General features: G+C 37.1%; 1 protein-coding gene across 1 annotated transcript in view; it reads left to right on the top strand.

The window, feature by feature from the left end:
- The first annotated feature begins 6,776 nt into the window (after nt 1-6,776).
- Nucleotides 6,777-17,395, top strand: part of LOC133621958 (arrestin domain-containing protein 3-like) — a 35,307-nt gene continuing 24,688 nt past the window's right edge. The window contains exons 1-2 of the mRNA XM_061984455.1: nt 6,777-7,035; nt 11,792-11,852. Coding sequence (XP_061840439.1) covers nt 6,777-7,035; nt 11,792-11,852 — 320 coding nt within the window. The remainder of the gene's footprint in view (nt 7,036-11,791; nt 11,853-17,395) is intronic.

The following is a 17,395-nucleotide window of genomic DNA, read 5'->3' as shown; positions in this document are numbered from 1 at the left end:
ATTTTTTAAATCAAGCAAGGTTTTTGTATCTTTCAGGTGTTTAGGGTTAAATGCTACTCTGCAATGAGGTTGCGACTTGTCCAGGGTGTACACCGCCTTCCGCCGAACGCAGCTGGGATAGGCTCCAGCGACCCCGAAAGGGACAAGCGGTAGAAAATGGATGGATGGATGGATGGATGGATGGATGTTTCCATACTTTCCATGTTTTCACTCATGGTGTCAAGAGTTAAGTGACGGTGCGGTGACTGACTTTTTTTTTTACAATGTCCTTTAAGAAAAAAAAAGAAAAAAATCGGTGGATTTTATTGTTAAATACTGTCAGGTCAGTTGCCAGAAATGTACCGTAAAATTGACTCAAAATTAGTGTAAATTGAAAATTGATATCAAATTTTTTTATGGTATAGCTCGGTTGGTAGAGTGGCCATGCCATCAACCTGAGGGTTGCAGGTTCGATCCCCGCTTCCGCCATCCTAGTCACTGCCGTTGTGTCCTTGGGCAAGATACTTTACCCACCTGCTCCCAGTGCCACCCACACTGGTTTAAATGTAACTCAGATATTGGGTTTTCACTATGTATAGCGCTTTGAGTCACTAGAGAAAAGCGCTATATAAATATAATTCACTTCACTTCACTTATGGTAACATTTTGGCACAAAGTGCCAGTATTTTACCGTAAAATCTATTGTTGTTCTTACAGTGCTCTGTAAAAACAAAAAAAATCGGGAGATTTTGCGTTAAAATTCTGGCAACTGAGCTGCCAGTGTTTTACTGTAAAACCCGCCGACTTTTTATGTACAGAATATCTAATCACACATTTGTCAGTAGTTGTTGTATTGTTGACGTTCGCGCTTGCAGATGCTGACACACACACTCTTTCTCGCCTTCTCGCCTTCTGTTCCACGGGCAACCGACACGCACTCCACATGTGTGAGATACATGCTGAACTACAAGGTCTGTCCTTCTCAAGCCTGCAGAGGAGAGTTCAGAGGCGCCGAGTGTTCAGCTGTGTTGACTTGAAGAGAGGGGAAGGTTGCTGAAATAGATGACACGCTCAGGGCTGAACACACTCAGGAGCAGATGCAAGCACAGCACTTCTATAATAGTTCCTGCCCCAGTAATGGTGAGAATATATCTGCAGGGTAAGCGGGCGTGTTTTGGTGCGTCTCTTCAATCTTTGAACAACTTGGGGGTACGGTGATGGTGATGACAGGAGTTACAATGTATCACCTTCTACTCTCCAAACCGGAGTGTAACTGTGGCTTGTTAGACTCGAAAACTTTTGGCAAACCATTTTTCTGCTTTGGTATACCCAATTTTTGTAGCTGCAAAAGTGTGTGGGTGTGACAAAGAGAGACCATATGGATGCTAAAAGAAGATAAGGATAGGTTTGTGTCTGATGAGTCTTATTGAACTAATCATTTTTTAACTAATTAACTAATTTGTTTCACACTTATGCGTAGGTTATTCTTTTATCAAATAGAATTACGCTCAAACCCCAAATTTTGTTAATAATCATTTCCAAAAAGCCACACAAAAACTGAATAGTACAAAAATGAAGCAATTTAATAAATAACGCAAATCCAAATGTGTTCCAGACACCCAAAAATATGAACATTTAAACACATTTTCTGCAGAATAAATATAGTTGTATATGCAGACAACAATGTAAAATACATTAAAAATATTGTATATTTTTTCATATTTGCTACGAGGAGCTAGAAACTACACAACAGCTAAGCCCACAAGCTAGACATACAGTACATGAAAAGTGATCTTAATCGAACAATGTTGTAACAAAGGTGTCTGCACTCTTCCGAATTAAAATAATCTTTATCGTTAATTTTTCCGTACTTGCACTACAAACATAAGAATCGAGGTACCCTTTTTCTCTCACTCTGTATTCTGTAGTTAATGAGCTTAACGTCATGAATTATTGTGGCCACTAGGTGCCGCCAAAAAACAATTACCACTTCACGCCAGCTTAAAGACAGCATAAGTTTGACTAATTTCACTTCATTTTCTAACATTGCACACTACAAAATAATAACAATTTTGTATGCATGATTCCTACTGACGTACTCAAAGCTCCATTATTGGTATCGTATCAGAAGTAAAAAAGTTGTATCGTTTGAATTTAAAAGATTCCGATTCCCGTTCCCAACGATGACAATATTCTCACGGCTATTTTCAAGCAGTATATAAATATAAATCTTTTAAACTTGAATATTAATGTTAAGGTTTTTTCTTTCTATAGAATACACTTTCACAAAAGTTTTACTTTATTTTTGAAAACTTAATTTAAAAAAAAATTACACATATTTTGTTGTTTATGTGATAGAGATAGGGATGTTCCAATCAGTCATCTATGAGTGAAATCCGCTGATACCGATTACATCCATCCATCCATCCATCCACACATTAGTTCCTCCTAATTCTTCACTTGAACAAGTCAAAAAAGTCATTATGGACAATTCCATGCTTCTTACATTGTATAGAAGGCCCTACTATGTTCCCTAACAAGATCCAAGTGCGGCCCACCAACGTCCTTAATGTGGCCCGCAAAACGTCATGAGTAAGGAATCTTGCCCACAGGAGGATAGCATTCATTTTAACAGACTGACTCTGATGTTGCTATTTCCTCACTATCAAGTGGACAATGTGAGTATGTCAGGCCAATGACCTTTATGCTCTGATGCTTTACTTATATGACCTAATGCAAACAACCTTCCCTAGTCATGGTGCAAAAAAAAACAAAAAAAAACTAACCAAAACAAAATGTCACTTGCAATATATTCTTTAAAATACAGTCATCCTTCGCCACTTCACCCTTTAAATTCTGCAACTTCATTGTATCGCCATTTTTCAGAAAATATTGATTGGAAAAACCCATACAGGGCTCAAATCTCTCTGTAGAGTTTGTATTTCATCCTCTGTGTGTTTTTGTTTATTCTAGTCTGGCTTGCTCCCACATTTAAAAATAAAAAAAACGCATGTTGTGTCATTGAAGATTTTAAAATGGTCAATACGTGTGAATTGTTTGAATAGGTGTGCCCTGCCATTGATTTGTAACCAGTCTAGCATGCGAGAAGTCAGCTGGGATAGGTCCCAGCTTGTGACCTTTAAGAGTTAAAATAGAATAGATTGACTAGACATGAAATATGTCTTTGACCAACCACTGCAGTTCATTTGTCTATCATTTCAAACCTTTTTAAATCTCATTTCAGTGCATTCCTTATAATCCCGCTGCCCTGACTGTACACACTTATTTTTCTTATCTTCCAACAATCGGTATTTTCTCCCTCCGCTCTTTGGCATTTCATACATCTGTTGTTCCACTCGAATCTCCTTTTTTCTTTGCAATCCATATTCATGTCATTTGTATATGGCTGTCTAGTGCTGCAGATAGGCATTGGAGGGACTTACTTTGTGTGAGAGCTTTTGAAAGCCTGCCTGATATACAATAATAACTTGGAATATGTCCAGAAATACCATTATGGAGAATCGTACTTACACTCAGTCACAAATACACACGCACACGCACACACAGACACACACACAAAGGTTTAACAAGGTTTGAATGTTAAAGTACGAACTGAACACAATATTGCACTTCACCAGACAATATTGATTTTATGGGAAAATATTGTACTTTTTTTTAGAAAATGGTAATCAAACAATATTTAATTAAATGTGATGCCATTGATTATTATAAATACTATTGAAATTTAGCTCGACAGATAGATATGTCGGCAATAAAAAAAGACATCATCATCGGGCTCTTGATATAAACTCAATTCTAATCATATATATATATATATATATATATATATATATATATATATATATATATATATATACACAGTTGTGGTCAAAAGTTTACATACACTTGTAAAGAACATAATGTCATGGCTGTCTGAGTTTCCAATAATTTCTACAACTCTTATTTTTTTGTGATAGAGTGATTAGAGCACATACTTGTTGGTCACAAAAAACATCCATGAAGTTTGGTTCTTTTATGAATTTATTTTGGGTATACTGAAAATGTGACCAAATCTGCTGGGTCAAAAGTATACATACTGCAATGTTAATATTAGGTTACATGTCCCTTGGCAAGTTTCACTGCAATAAGGCACTTTTGGTAGCCATCCACAAGCTTCTGGTTGAATTTGTTACCACTCCTCTTGACAAAATTGATGCAGTTCAGCTAAATTTGTTGGTTTTGTGACATAGACTTGTTTCTTCAGCATTGTCCACATGTTCTCAATGGGGTTTAAGTCATGACTTTGGGAAGGCCATTCTAAAACCTTAATTCTAGACTGATTTAGCCATTCCTTTACCACTTTTGACGTGTGTTTGGGGTCATTGTCCTGTTGCAACACCCAACTGCGCCCAAGACCTAACCTCCGGGCTTATGATTTTAGTTTGTCCTGAAGAATTTGGAGGTAATCCTCCTTTTTCATTGTCCCATTTACTCTCTGTAAAGCACCAGTTCTATTGGCAGCAAAACAGGCCCAGAGCATAATACTACCACCACCATGCTTGACAGTAGGTTGGTGTTCCTGGGATTAAAGGCCTCACCTTTTCTCCTCCAAACATATTGCTGGGTATTGTGGCCAAACAGCTCAATTTGTGTTTCATCTGACCACATAACTTTCCTCCAGAAGGTCTTATCTTTGTCCATGTGATGTCAGATGTAACAACAATATATATATATATATATATATTTATATACATATATACTGAACACAAATATAAATGCAACACTTTTGTTTTTTTCTCCCATTTTTCACGAGTTGAACTCATCGATCTAAAACTCTTACTATGTACACAAAAGACCTCTTTCTCTCAAATATTGTTTACATATCTGCATAAATCTGTTATTGAGCACTTCTTCTTTGCCAAGATAATCCATACCACCTCACACGTGTGGCATATCAAGATGCTGATTCAACAACATGATTATTGCACAGGAGTGCAACAATAAAAGGCCACGCTGAAATGTGCAGTTTTATCACGCAGCACAATGCCACAGATTTCGTAAGATTTTTGTTTCTTTAGAACTCCCCCCCCCACCCCCCAAAAAAAAAGAAACAAAATGTTTTCTTGTCACTCATAATGATTGTGAATGATAGCCAGAAATTCCAAATAAGTGACTTTGCATTTCAAAATTCTTCACCGGTGTAAAAACTGACTCTGTTTACAAAATATAGACACGTTTGACTTTGACAACGGTGGCATCCAACTTAAATCTCTTGTTCATTGGATGTGCTCACATGGATCAATTCCACCAATTTGACTTATTTTTGTGCGTGTGTGTGTGTGGACGCATTGACAGTTAAGCTGGCTGTTGTTGTGATGTTTGAATAATAAGGGATTGTCTTATTTTGATACATATACAGAATACATACACATTATAATGTCTTCAAAGTGTGCATTTTATTATACAAAATAGGGACTTTTTGTCGACGCTACAACCAATGATTCAGGTTTACACTGTTTCTTATGGGGAAATCTGTTTCATTTGACAAACGTTTCGGTCGGCGAACCATGTTCAACAACCAATTAAGTTTGTAGATCGAGGTTCCACTGTAGTTTTATTTAATTGTGTTCTACGTTAGGGTCCTACTCCGGCTCTGCCAACATGACATTTGTGTTAATATTTGTGTGTGTCCGGATTAATTGGATTCACGTGATTTCGGGTGATGTCGTTTTTGGCGAACCTTTTGGAACGGACTACTATCAAAAACTAAGGTCCGCTCTACATAAAAGAAAATAGTAATTACTACTTTCACAAAAATAGTAATTTAAAAAAATTGATGATAACTAGTTAGCTGGCTGGTCTTTTATTACATTGAAGGAAGCCTGCACAATAGTGTTGTCCTGATACCAATATTTTGGTACTGGTAACGGCACCAACAATATTTCGATACTTAACGGTACTTTTCTAAATAAAGGGGACCACAAAAAATTGCATTATTGGCTTTATTTTAACAACAAATCGTATGGCACGTTAAACATACAGTATGTTTCTTATTGCAATTTTGCCCTTAAATAAAATAGTGAACATACAAGACAACTTGTCTTTTATTAGTAAGTAAGCAAACAAAGGCTCCTAATTTAGTCTGCTGACATATGCAGTAACATATTGTGTAATTTTCCATTCTATTATTTTGTCAACATTATTAAGGACATGTGGTAGAAAATGAATTATTAATCTACTTGTTCATTTACTGTTAATATCTGCTTACTTTCTCTTTTAACATGTTATATCTACACTTCTGTTAAAATGTAATAATCACTTATTCTTCTGTTGTTTGATACTTTACATTAGTTTTGGATGACACCACAAATTTGGGTATCAATCCGATACCAAGTCGTTACAGGATCATACTTTGGTCATATTCAAAGTCCTCGGGGGGCACTTTTCAGAGGCGGTATAGTACCGAATATGATTTATCAGTATCGCGGTACTATACTAATACCGGTCTACCGTACAACCCTACTGCACCATGTGACCCAGACCACTTGCAGTCATGAAGTGTCAAAACATTGTTGTGCTGATAAACACAACTAAATGTAGTGGTTACAAACTAGACGTTTCTACGTGTATTCGGCCAAAGTGAGGCTCTTAGCTTGGGTTACCTCAGTGAATGCGACACCTCCTCGCCTGATCACATGACTTTGTGACAGACATGCAGGTTCCAGAGAGGTCCATTACGTGACTGGATTCATCAGTTTTGCCCACACATTGTGAAGTGTAACCGGCGTGACCTCGCCATGACTATCAAGCATTTCTCTGTGGAGTACGATCAGATAAATGGAAGAGCACATTTCTCTCCTGAAGACAAGCTCTCTGGCAGAGTGACCGTGGTGACCAGGAAAGAAACCAAAGTGCAGAGTTTGATGGTCAAAACCAAAGGAAAAGCCAGGGTCAAATGGTACGATCGAGACGGACCGATCACAACCCTTCACCAAGACAAGAAGAATTACTTCGACTTCGAGATGATTATTCTTCAGGATAAACATAAAGGAGATGGTCTGTATTGTTTTGTCTCTGTGTGGAAAATGTGAAGCACAAAACTATGAATTCTAAAATAATAATACTAAATTGTATGAATATGTGCATTGATATTCTCCAATACATTTGATTCTTTTTACACTTTTTTAAAAGGCTGGGTCAAATGGGATGAAATTAAATAAATAAATTAAGATTAAAATATTTACTTAAATGTGTCCGTAATTAATTATAATTTGAAATAAGTGTGACATTAATGTATTTATTGTAAAAGTACATTATTTCAATATTACCTAATTGTTTAATTAATAACTGATTTAATTATTTCCTACATTTTTTTAATTTTTAATTTTATTTCACGAACTGCTCAGTGGCCTTATGGTTAGAGTGTCCGCCCTGAGATCGGTAGGTCGTGAGTTCAAACCTCAGCCGAGCATACCAAAGACCAGTGACGTGCAGTCACTAGAGGCAGGTGAGGCCCCGCATCATGGAAAGAAAAAAAATGTAAAAAGAAAAAAAAAAAATTAAATTGTTATATGTATGCAGTGATTATACTATAAAGTTATTTTCCATTTAACTTCACTAGTTTTAGATTATTTTTATTCAAAATCGCTGAATTTTCACATTTGCCGTTCAAATACTGAGAAGAGACGGTGCGGTGAACAGCAGCCAGTTAAGGCACGTCACTCAGTGCCTCAACATGGACGGACTCGGCTAACTGCTGGCCTGCTGTGCAGTGAGACTGTATTGCTATATGAATTATATTATACATTTCCATAGTTTAGTTAGCTGAGGTATATAATGTACAGTGTATTTTGTCAACAACTGTATGTGTGTAACGTATTTCTTGTGCTGAGCGATCATAAAACGGCTGCAAAAGACGCACTGGCTGAGGCTCCAGTAATCCCGCATCCTGCACCCCCGCCGTAGAATTGTTATATCAACTAAAGCCCACACTTAAACTTTCCACGTGCAAGATTGAATCTATTTAAAAAAGTTATTTCATAAGAAGCCAAAAAGTGCAAAAACAATAATGTTCGTGTTGGAGGAGTTGTGAATGACTGCAGGGCCACAACATTAGGTACACTTGCAGACTGCAGGTGTATCTAATTCACAACTCCTCCAACACGAACATTATTGTTTTTGCACTTTTTGGCTTCTTATTAAATAACTTTTGTAACCTATTTTTATGGGCTTTCCTACTTGTGATGTTAAGTTCCTGTTATGCGCTGTTATACAGTATATGCCTTGAGCTCTTATTTTGAAGGCGCCAAGAGCGGAAGTGATGCCATGTTGTAGTGGAGCGGAGGTTTTTGAAAGAAGGTAAATAAAGTGGTCCTCGTGTAAACTGGAGCCTCCGTGTTTGTTATTTTGTAGTTTCATACAGTATAGGCGACATTTATAAACCCTCGGTTACACTTTTTTAAATAGATTCAATCTTGCACGTGGAAAGTTTAAGTGAGGGCTTTAGTTGATATAACACACCCGTCAGGGGGTTCATTAATCCAGCACTACAGCGACGAATTGACTTTATTTATAAGTAAAGGTAAGACCATAATAACGTTTTTTTTATTAAATGTGCTTTTTTGTGTGCTACGTTTGTATGTGTAAAGTTAAAGTTAAGTTAAAGTACCAATGATTGTCACACACACACTAGGTGTCATGAAATTTGTCCTCTGCATTTGACCCATCCCTTGATCACCCCCTGGGAGGTGAGGGGAGCAGTGGGCAGCAGCGGCTCCGCGCCCGGAATAATTTTTGGTGATTTTACCCCCAATTGCAACCCTTGATGCTGAGTGCCAAGTGGGGAAAAATGCTGGTATAAGCTTTTAAACATAACCCGTTAACTGCTGCCAATCAAATGGTGAATAAGATACTCTTTAGGGTTCATATGTTTGTAAATCTGACTGTGATGAAGTCAGTGCCTCACCAGCCATGAACCTCAGCGCACGTCACTGCCAAAGACTATAAAAATGGGACCCGGGCTGAGTGAGCTGGTATCGGATACCTCTGTGTCCTTCGACGCATCCTCGCTCATCCATGCGGACTGGACACTGGCCGAGAGTTAGTGGGCGGCCGAGGGCGCTTGGTTACTTTATTGGGTCTGCTCCTGTCTCTGGCCATGCTCCCCCCACCCCAGCAGACGATGGCGTGGAACACCGCAGAAATGTTCTTTGTGTTCTTTGATGTTTGATGTTTCCTTCATACACACGTGTGCTTTCGGTATGAGGTTTTTTTTCTTCCTTGGTCTCAGTCTGGACCCCAGGCTTAGACTGTGTTTACCTGTTTCTCATGTTTTTTGTCAGTGCCTCATGCCCTTATTTTATCTGTCAAACGCAACCATCAAAGTCATTGGGCGGAGCAAACACAAATACTGTCCAGTGATTGCGTTGGTCTGATGCCTGAAACTTTGGAGGTCATCGAAAACATGGCGGCTAAGGAATTTTTTGGGGGGATAGCTGGTGGTAGATATTTTAGAGCTGGTAGAAGCAAGACCTGCTGACCCAGAGGATGTATAAGTTCAATTAGAGGAATTTATTTAAGTTAATTTTGCACTTTCAGACCAAATAATCAACCTGTACTCCACTTCTCTGGTCATAGTTCACAGTGGAAGTGCTGTGTAATCAGTCAGATGTTAGGGCACACCCTCTGAATATGACGGCTGAGTTTGACAGATAAAATAACCTGTGTGAAGTTGGCTCCCTGATCATTGCAAATATTCAAATAGCACTGCCATTTGTTTGTGCTCTACGGTTGTGCTGCAATTTTTTTAAATTTTAGTATTCATAACCAGTCCCCCACCCCCACCTTGTCCAAATCTCCCCAAACTTGTTCCAAACATTTGTGCTATGTTTGTGGAGCAATCTTTATTTTATTTTATTTTTATTTTGTCTATTGTAGTTTTTGTGTTGTTAATGTGTTATTATTAATAACCTCAACAATCTCAACATCTCTCCAAACTTCTCCAATTTGTTTGTGCTGGTTTGTGCTCCAAAATGTTAGTCTATTGTAGTTTTATACTATTTACGTTTTATGATTCATAGACCATGTCAAAATCTCCCCAAACTTGTCCCAAACATTAGCTGAGTTTGACAGATAAAATAACCTGTGTGAAGTTGGCTCCCTGATCATTGCAAATATTCAAATAGCACTACCATTTTTTTGTGCTCTACGGTTGTGCTGCAATTTTTTTAAATTTTAGTATTCATAACCAGTCCCCCACCCCCACCTTGTCCAAATCTCCCCAAACTTGTTCCAAACATTTGTGCTATGTTTGTGCAGCAATTTTTATTTTTTTTATTTTTTATTTTGTCTATTGTAGTTTTTGTGTTGTTAATGTGTTATTATTAATAACCTCAACATCTCCCCCAACCTTCTCCAATTTGTTTGTGCTGGTATGTGCTCCAAAATGTTAGTCTATTATAGTTTTATACTATTTACGTTTTATGATTCATAGACCATGTCAAAATCTCCCCAAACTTGTCCCAAACATTTGTGCTGCAATTTTTTTGGTCTAATACCATTTTTACGTTATTAACAGTTTATAATTATGTTATTAATGTGTTATTTATAACCAGCACCTCATACATGTCAACATTTCCCCAGACATCAGTGCTACATTTGTGATGCAAAAATGTTTTGTCCAACTGTTACAGTTTTTTTATGTTATTAATGTTTTTTGTGATATGGGACTAGTTATGAATAATAACATGTTATTAACTTAAAAACTGTAGTTGTTGGACAAAAAATGTTTGTAGCACAAACATAGCAGAAATAATTGGGCCAAGTTTGGGGAGATTGTGACAAGGTTATGAATCATAAAATGTTAAAAATATAAACAACTATAATAGACAAAATTGCAGCAGAAACCAGCAGAAACAAATGGGACACATATGGGGAGATTTTGACATGCTTGAAGGGCTTGTTATGAATTATAACACATTAATAACATAACAATTATACAATGTTAATAACATAAAAACTACAATAGTTAGAATAAAATATTGTTGCTGCGCAAACCAGCACAAACGTAGTACAAACAAATGGGACACATATGGGGTGCTTTTGACAAGGTCAGAACATTTTTTTTAGAATAATTAAAAAAAACATATCGGTACAAAAAAAAATGTAAGCAAAAACGAGCACAAACGGATGTGAGGCTAACTTCACACAGTTGATAAAATAAATGTTTGTTTATGATATAATTAAATAAATAATTAAATCATGAAACAACAATTCCATTGTACATTAACTAATTAGGTCATTATATTATTTAATTAAATATTCAAATAATTAATTAAATCAATAAATAAATGTTTATTAATTTAATTTCATATATATATTGGCAACACTAAATTGGCCCGAGTGTGTGAATATGAGTGTGAATGTTGTTGTCTATCAATCTGTGTTGGTCCTGTGATGAGGTGACGACTTGTCCAGGGTGTACCCCACAGCTGGGATAAGCTCCAGCCACCGCCACGACCCCGCGAGGCACAAGGGATAAAAAATGGATGGATATATATATTTTTTATATACAAAAATGAATGAACAAATGACACTTTTCATAACACATACGCTTTATAATCAGTTATTAATGACACATTTAAGTAATTATTCAAAATGTTGTCCTATTTTACCCTCTGTATTTTCTATTCAACTAAGCTTTGCTTTCAACTCTATGGTTAGGAGAAAAAAAAAAAATGTTTTTTTGCTTTGTACCAACTAAAACAGTAGTGAATGTAGTAACATAACTGTTTTTTTTAATCATTCCTTCAAGGTTCAGAAATCATTGGTCAAGGGAGAAATGTGTATCCTTTTACATTTATTATCCCAAATACGTGAGTATGTTTATCTGATAGGGGAACTGCACTTTTTTTAAAATTGCCTATTGTTCACAATCATTATGCTAGACATGTCGATGGATGTTTTGACGATCAGAAAGTTCACTATCCATGGAGCCTATGGGAACTGCGTAATTCTGCCTTTTAAGCCCTTAAAAAAACATTTAATCACCTCTATTAAGGTTTTATGAACATGATGTAAGTATATATGTAATGTAGTAACGGGCACATTTATAATAACATTTAATATTTACCTATTTTGATCATTTTAAGCATTAATTTCATAAGCGCGTCACAACGTTCACTTTTTTTTTCTTCATCACTGATTATTACTAACTGCAGACTTTTAGAGGCAACAAACATAATAAAACATCACTTACTGTACACTGTCTGCTGTCATTAGGATGCCGACTGCTGGGATGTTTGCATACCGTGTATTACCAAATAGTAGCCCGGGCGTTTATTTCACAAAATCGATTTTGGAGACAGGCAAAAGAAGCAGGCGGTTATTTGCACAAGGCTTTTATTTATTTTTGCACCAGCCTGCACCAGGCCATTATTTGGTTACAATGGTTACTGTCTAGTATTTTTTTTTCGTACAAAAAACTTTAAATGTAAAAGCTATTGTAAACATACAAACAAAAAAACAAGAGATCAACATAAGGTAGGCTATTAAAAGACAAGAGATCAACAAGGCCTCAACATGGCAGTAGTGCAACAATTGTCAAATAGAATACCAATACTAAAAATAAATACACTTTTTAAATAAAGCAGCCTACCGGGAAAAATAAAATTGTGGTACCAAGTACTCAAGTATAAAACCCACCATCAAAACAGAACAATAATACTGTCACTTAAATAAAAATAAAGGCTACAGTACTCCAAGTTTTAAATAAAGCAGCATACAGGAAAAATACAATTATGGTACCAAGTACTCTATAAAACCATCAAAACAATAATACTGCAGCAAACGCAACCCCAGTAACAATTTCATCTAAATTATGCAAATAACAGTCAATGGGCGGCTATTTGGACATAGGCGGTTATTAGGAAGAGGCGGTTAATTCACAAAATGGGGTCAGACCCCGGGCGGCTATTAGGACATGGGCGATTATTTGCCCAAGGGCGTTTATTTGGTAATATACGGTATTCCCTTTTAGGTGAAAATGACTCATAATCCTCATGTCGTCTTCGCCAGCTTCCGGTCCTAAATTGGCTATCAAAGTGTACCTATTTGTCGGAATGCCTACTCAGACTTTTTCTGCCCAGGTGATTTATGATCTCGAATAAACTTACAGGGAACACGGAAGGAAGAAAGCAGCAGACCACTCGATGATGTAAACATAAGCACACAAGCTTGTGATCACGGCACCGGTAGAAATCGTTTGTCTGCTAGCGCTTATAATAATAATTTGACTAATACTTGGTTAATATTCAAATCACGAAATGTAAATGGGGTAATGTTGGCGCTTTTTGAATGGTTATTTATTGGATTTTGTGGGCAAAATGGAGGAGCTCCCATTGGCTCCACTGTAAGCTGATTTGTATTTAATATTTTGATTACATGAAAAATAATAATCCGTCGTCATGTCTTTCATAATGATTGTGAACGATAGGCAAAATTCTCCAAAAAGTGAAGTTCCCTTTTAAGTCCACCATGTAGATGCAAGCCTCTATCTTTTTCACCCATCTTCATCAATGAAATATTCTGTATAATCAGAACACTTGTAGAAAGTCTTCAAGGAAGGTGTCAGGAAAACTTCCAAGACTATTGATTCACATTTATGTGAGGGTTATCGTCTACTGTGAGTTTGAGACAATAAACCAACACGTCTACAAATAAACCCTGCGGCTTTTGCTTTTTACTAGTGATGTAAAATGCAAATATTTTTACTGAGCCATTCACTAAAGTGAATCGCAAACTTGAACCCTCACAGCAAATTGCACCCAAGAGTCAGTAAAACTTGCTGGCCGAGAGAGTGGATTTGAGGCAATAACAAATGGCAAAAGAAAATCAGTTCTTAACTGTCTTATACTGGATAAATACATGTTAAATAAATGCATAAATACACGTAAATTAGCAAGTAAATGTTCTACATTACCAAGATGGCTTAGCACCGTAGACAGAAAAAGGATGTACAGTAGGACAATTGTGTCATTTGATCAATAAATAGTTGATATGTTCTTCAAGATGGCCGTGTCAACAGAACTGTGGAAGATCCCAGAAGAATCCTTTCAGGAGTGCATTAAGGCAATTTAGAGAAGGCTTGGAAAGTGTGTTAGACTCCAGAGGGATTACTTATCATCAGGCAGTTATGTATTTGCCGGGTTCCGTCTGTTCTGTTAGTCAGTTAGCGACATACCTGGAAAAGTTATGAGTGGAATCTGATAAAACTTTAAAGGGGAACTGCACTTTTTTTTTCTCTATCGGTCACAATCATTATGAGAGACATGATGACGGATGTATTTTTTTAATGCATTCTAACTTGTAAATAAATCTAAATAAAAGTCAGTTTATAATGGAGCTAATAGGAGGTCCTCTATTCCAGTGGTTCGCAACCTTTTTTCAGTGATGTACCCTCTGTGAAATGTTTTTAAAATTCAAGTACCCCTAATCAGAGCAAAGCATTTTTGGTTGAAAAAAAGAGATAAAGAAGAAAAATACAGCACTATGTCATCAGTTTCTGATTTATTAAATTGTATAACAGTGCAAAATATTGCTCATTTGTAGTGGTCTTTCTTGAACTATTTGGAAAAAAAGATATACAAATAACTAAAAACGTGTTGAAAAATAAACAAGTGATTCAATTATAAATAAAGATTTCTACACGTAGACGTAATCATCAACTTAAAGTGCCCTCTTTGGGGATTGTAATAGAGATCCATCTGGATTCATGAACTTAATTCTAAACATTTCTTCACAAAAAAAGAAATCTTTAACATCAATATTTATGGAACATGTCCACAAAATATCTAGCTGTCAACACTGAATATTGCATTGTTGCATTTCTTTTCACAGTTCTTTTTGACAGACATTTTAGTGAGGGTCAAGCCGTCATGGCATGGGGGAAACTCTGGGTTTATGGTAATGAATGGAATAGCCTACTTGATTTGATGTTCAGTTTATGAACTTACATTCATATTTTGTTGAAGTATTATTCAATAAATATATTTATAAAGGATTTTTGAATTGTTACTATTTTTAGAATATTTAAAAAAAATCTCACGTACCCCTTGGCATACTTTTAAGTACCCCCAGGGGTACACGTACCCCCATTTGAGAACCACTGCTCTATTCCACCCAAAAAACCCAATACATAACTATCCAAAAAGCGCCAACAATACACCATTTACATTTTCTGACTTGAATATTAACCAAGTATTAGTGATATCGTTATTATAAGCGCTGACGCAAACAAACTATTTACAGCCGTGCCGTGATCACAGGCTTGTGTGCCAATGTTGACATGTTCGACTGATCAGCTGCTTTCTAGCGCTAGCATGTGCAATAGTGTCAATAGCATGGTGGATGTCCGATTGTGCCCTGTGGAAATCATACATGAAGTGACCAAGTTGTAACTAATCGACGGCCTCGTCATTACGGCCTAAAAACGGAGCCTTACGGACCCATTGTGAAGTGAAAGCTCTGTAGTCACCGCCGCAAAGTGGCACTCAGATAAAAGAATGGTACCAGTACTTTTCAAAGGTGGTATAGTATTGACCTCAATTAGAGATGTCCGATAATACCGGGCTGCCGATATTATCGGCCGATAAATGCTTTAAAATATCGGAAATGATCGGTATCGGTTTCAAAAAGTAAAATTTATGACTTTTTAAAACGCCGCTGTACGGAATGGTACACGGACGTAGGGAGAAGTACAGAGCGCCAATAAACCTTAAAGGCACTGCCTTTGCGTGCCGGCCCAATCACATAATACCTACGGCTTTTCACACATACAAGTGAATGCAAGGCATAATTGGTCAACAGCCATACAGGTCACACTGAGGGTGGCCGTGTAAACAACTTTAACACTGTCACAAATATGCGCCACACTGTGAACCCACACCAAACAAGAATGACAAACACATTTCGGGAGAACATCCGCACCGTAACACAACATAAACGCAACAGAACAAATACCCAGAACCCCTTGCAGCACAAACTCTTCCGGGACGCTAACATATACACTCCCCCCAATACTCCCAACCCCCCCCTCCCCCAACCCCGCCCACCTCAACCTCCTCATGCTCTCTCAGGGAGAGCATGTCCCAAATTCCAAGCTGTTGTTTTGAGGCATGTTGAAAAAAAATAATGCACTTTGTGACTTCAATAATAAATATGGCAGTGCCATGTTGGCATTTTTTTTCCATAACTTGAGTTGATTTATTTTGGAAAACCTTGTTACATTGTTTAATGCATCCAGCGGGGCATCACAACAAAATTAGGCATAATAATGTGTTAATTCCACGACTGTATATATCGGTATTGGTTGATATCGGAATCGGTAAGTAAGAGTTGGACAATATCGGAATATCGGATATCGGCAAAAAAGCCATTATCGGACATCTCTAATCTCAATTGATTAGTACCCCGATACTTTAATATACCGTACAACCCTAATTGTAATCATGCCTCTCACCATAGTAGGACGAAGATGGTACACTTTGACACCCAATTTAAACCCAAAAAATGTCGAGAACGACACAAAAAGACGACCCCGTTTTTCCCGTGAGGATTATGACTCATTCTTCATCTAAAAGGAATATTTGAAACATCCCAGCAGTCGGCATTTTAATGACAGCAGACATTGCACACTAAGTGATGTTTTATTATGTTTGTTGGCTTTCATGAAGTCTGCAATATCTAGTAACCAGTTGAAAAAAAAGCGAAAGTCATGATGCGTTTTTGAAATTAATATGTCGCGTATGCTTAAAATGAACAAAATACGTATATATTAAATGTTATTATCAATCAATTAATCAATCAGAGTTTATTTATATAGCCCTTAATCACAAGTGTCTCAAAGGGCTGCACAAGACACAACGACAGATCCCACATCAGGGCAAGAAAAAACTCAACCCAATGGGATACAATGATAAATTAAAGCTGCAAGCAGCGATGGACGGGACCGACTTTGACGGCACATAAAATCCAAACCGGAGCAGTAATTAAAACTCTTTGGTCAAATTGTAATCAGAAGCGTTCAATCTCTCTCCTGTGCTAGTTTGAAGCCGACACGACAAACGCGCTCAGAGGAGATAATGTTTGAAAAAAGGTGACCGGTTTTTACAAAACTTTTGTTTTGACGGGGGAATAGCACACTTTCTGTTGATTTTTGCTGGGGGTTGTCAGTATATGAAATGCAGGTCTAAGTGATACCTACATAGAGGTTTTTGTTTCATGTCTCTACTGGAAGTTACAGACAGTTTTGTCTGAGTTTTCTTCTGAGGAGCAGTTGTGTCTGTGTTTTCTTCCTAGGGGGCGCTAGAGCGCAATTTTGAGTTTTGGGGTTGGATTTTTGTATTAGATCGCAATTTTT

Source organism: Nerophis lumbriciformis, linkage group LG25 (genome assembly GCF_033978685.3).
Source record: "Nerophis lumbriciformis linkage group LG25, RoL_Nlum_v2.1, whole genome shotgun sequence".
In the NCBI taxonomy this organism is placed as follows: Eukaryota; Metazoa; Chordata; class Actinopteri; order Syngnathiformes; family Syngnathidae; genus Nerophis; species Nerophis lumbriciformis.
The sequence above is the reverse complement of the archived record's forward strand: the minus strand, read 5'-3'. Positions and strand labels throughout refer to the sequence as shown.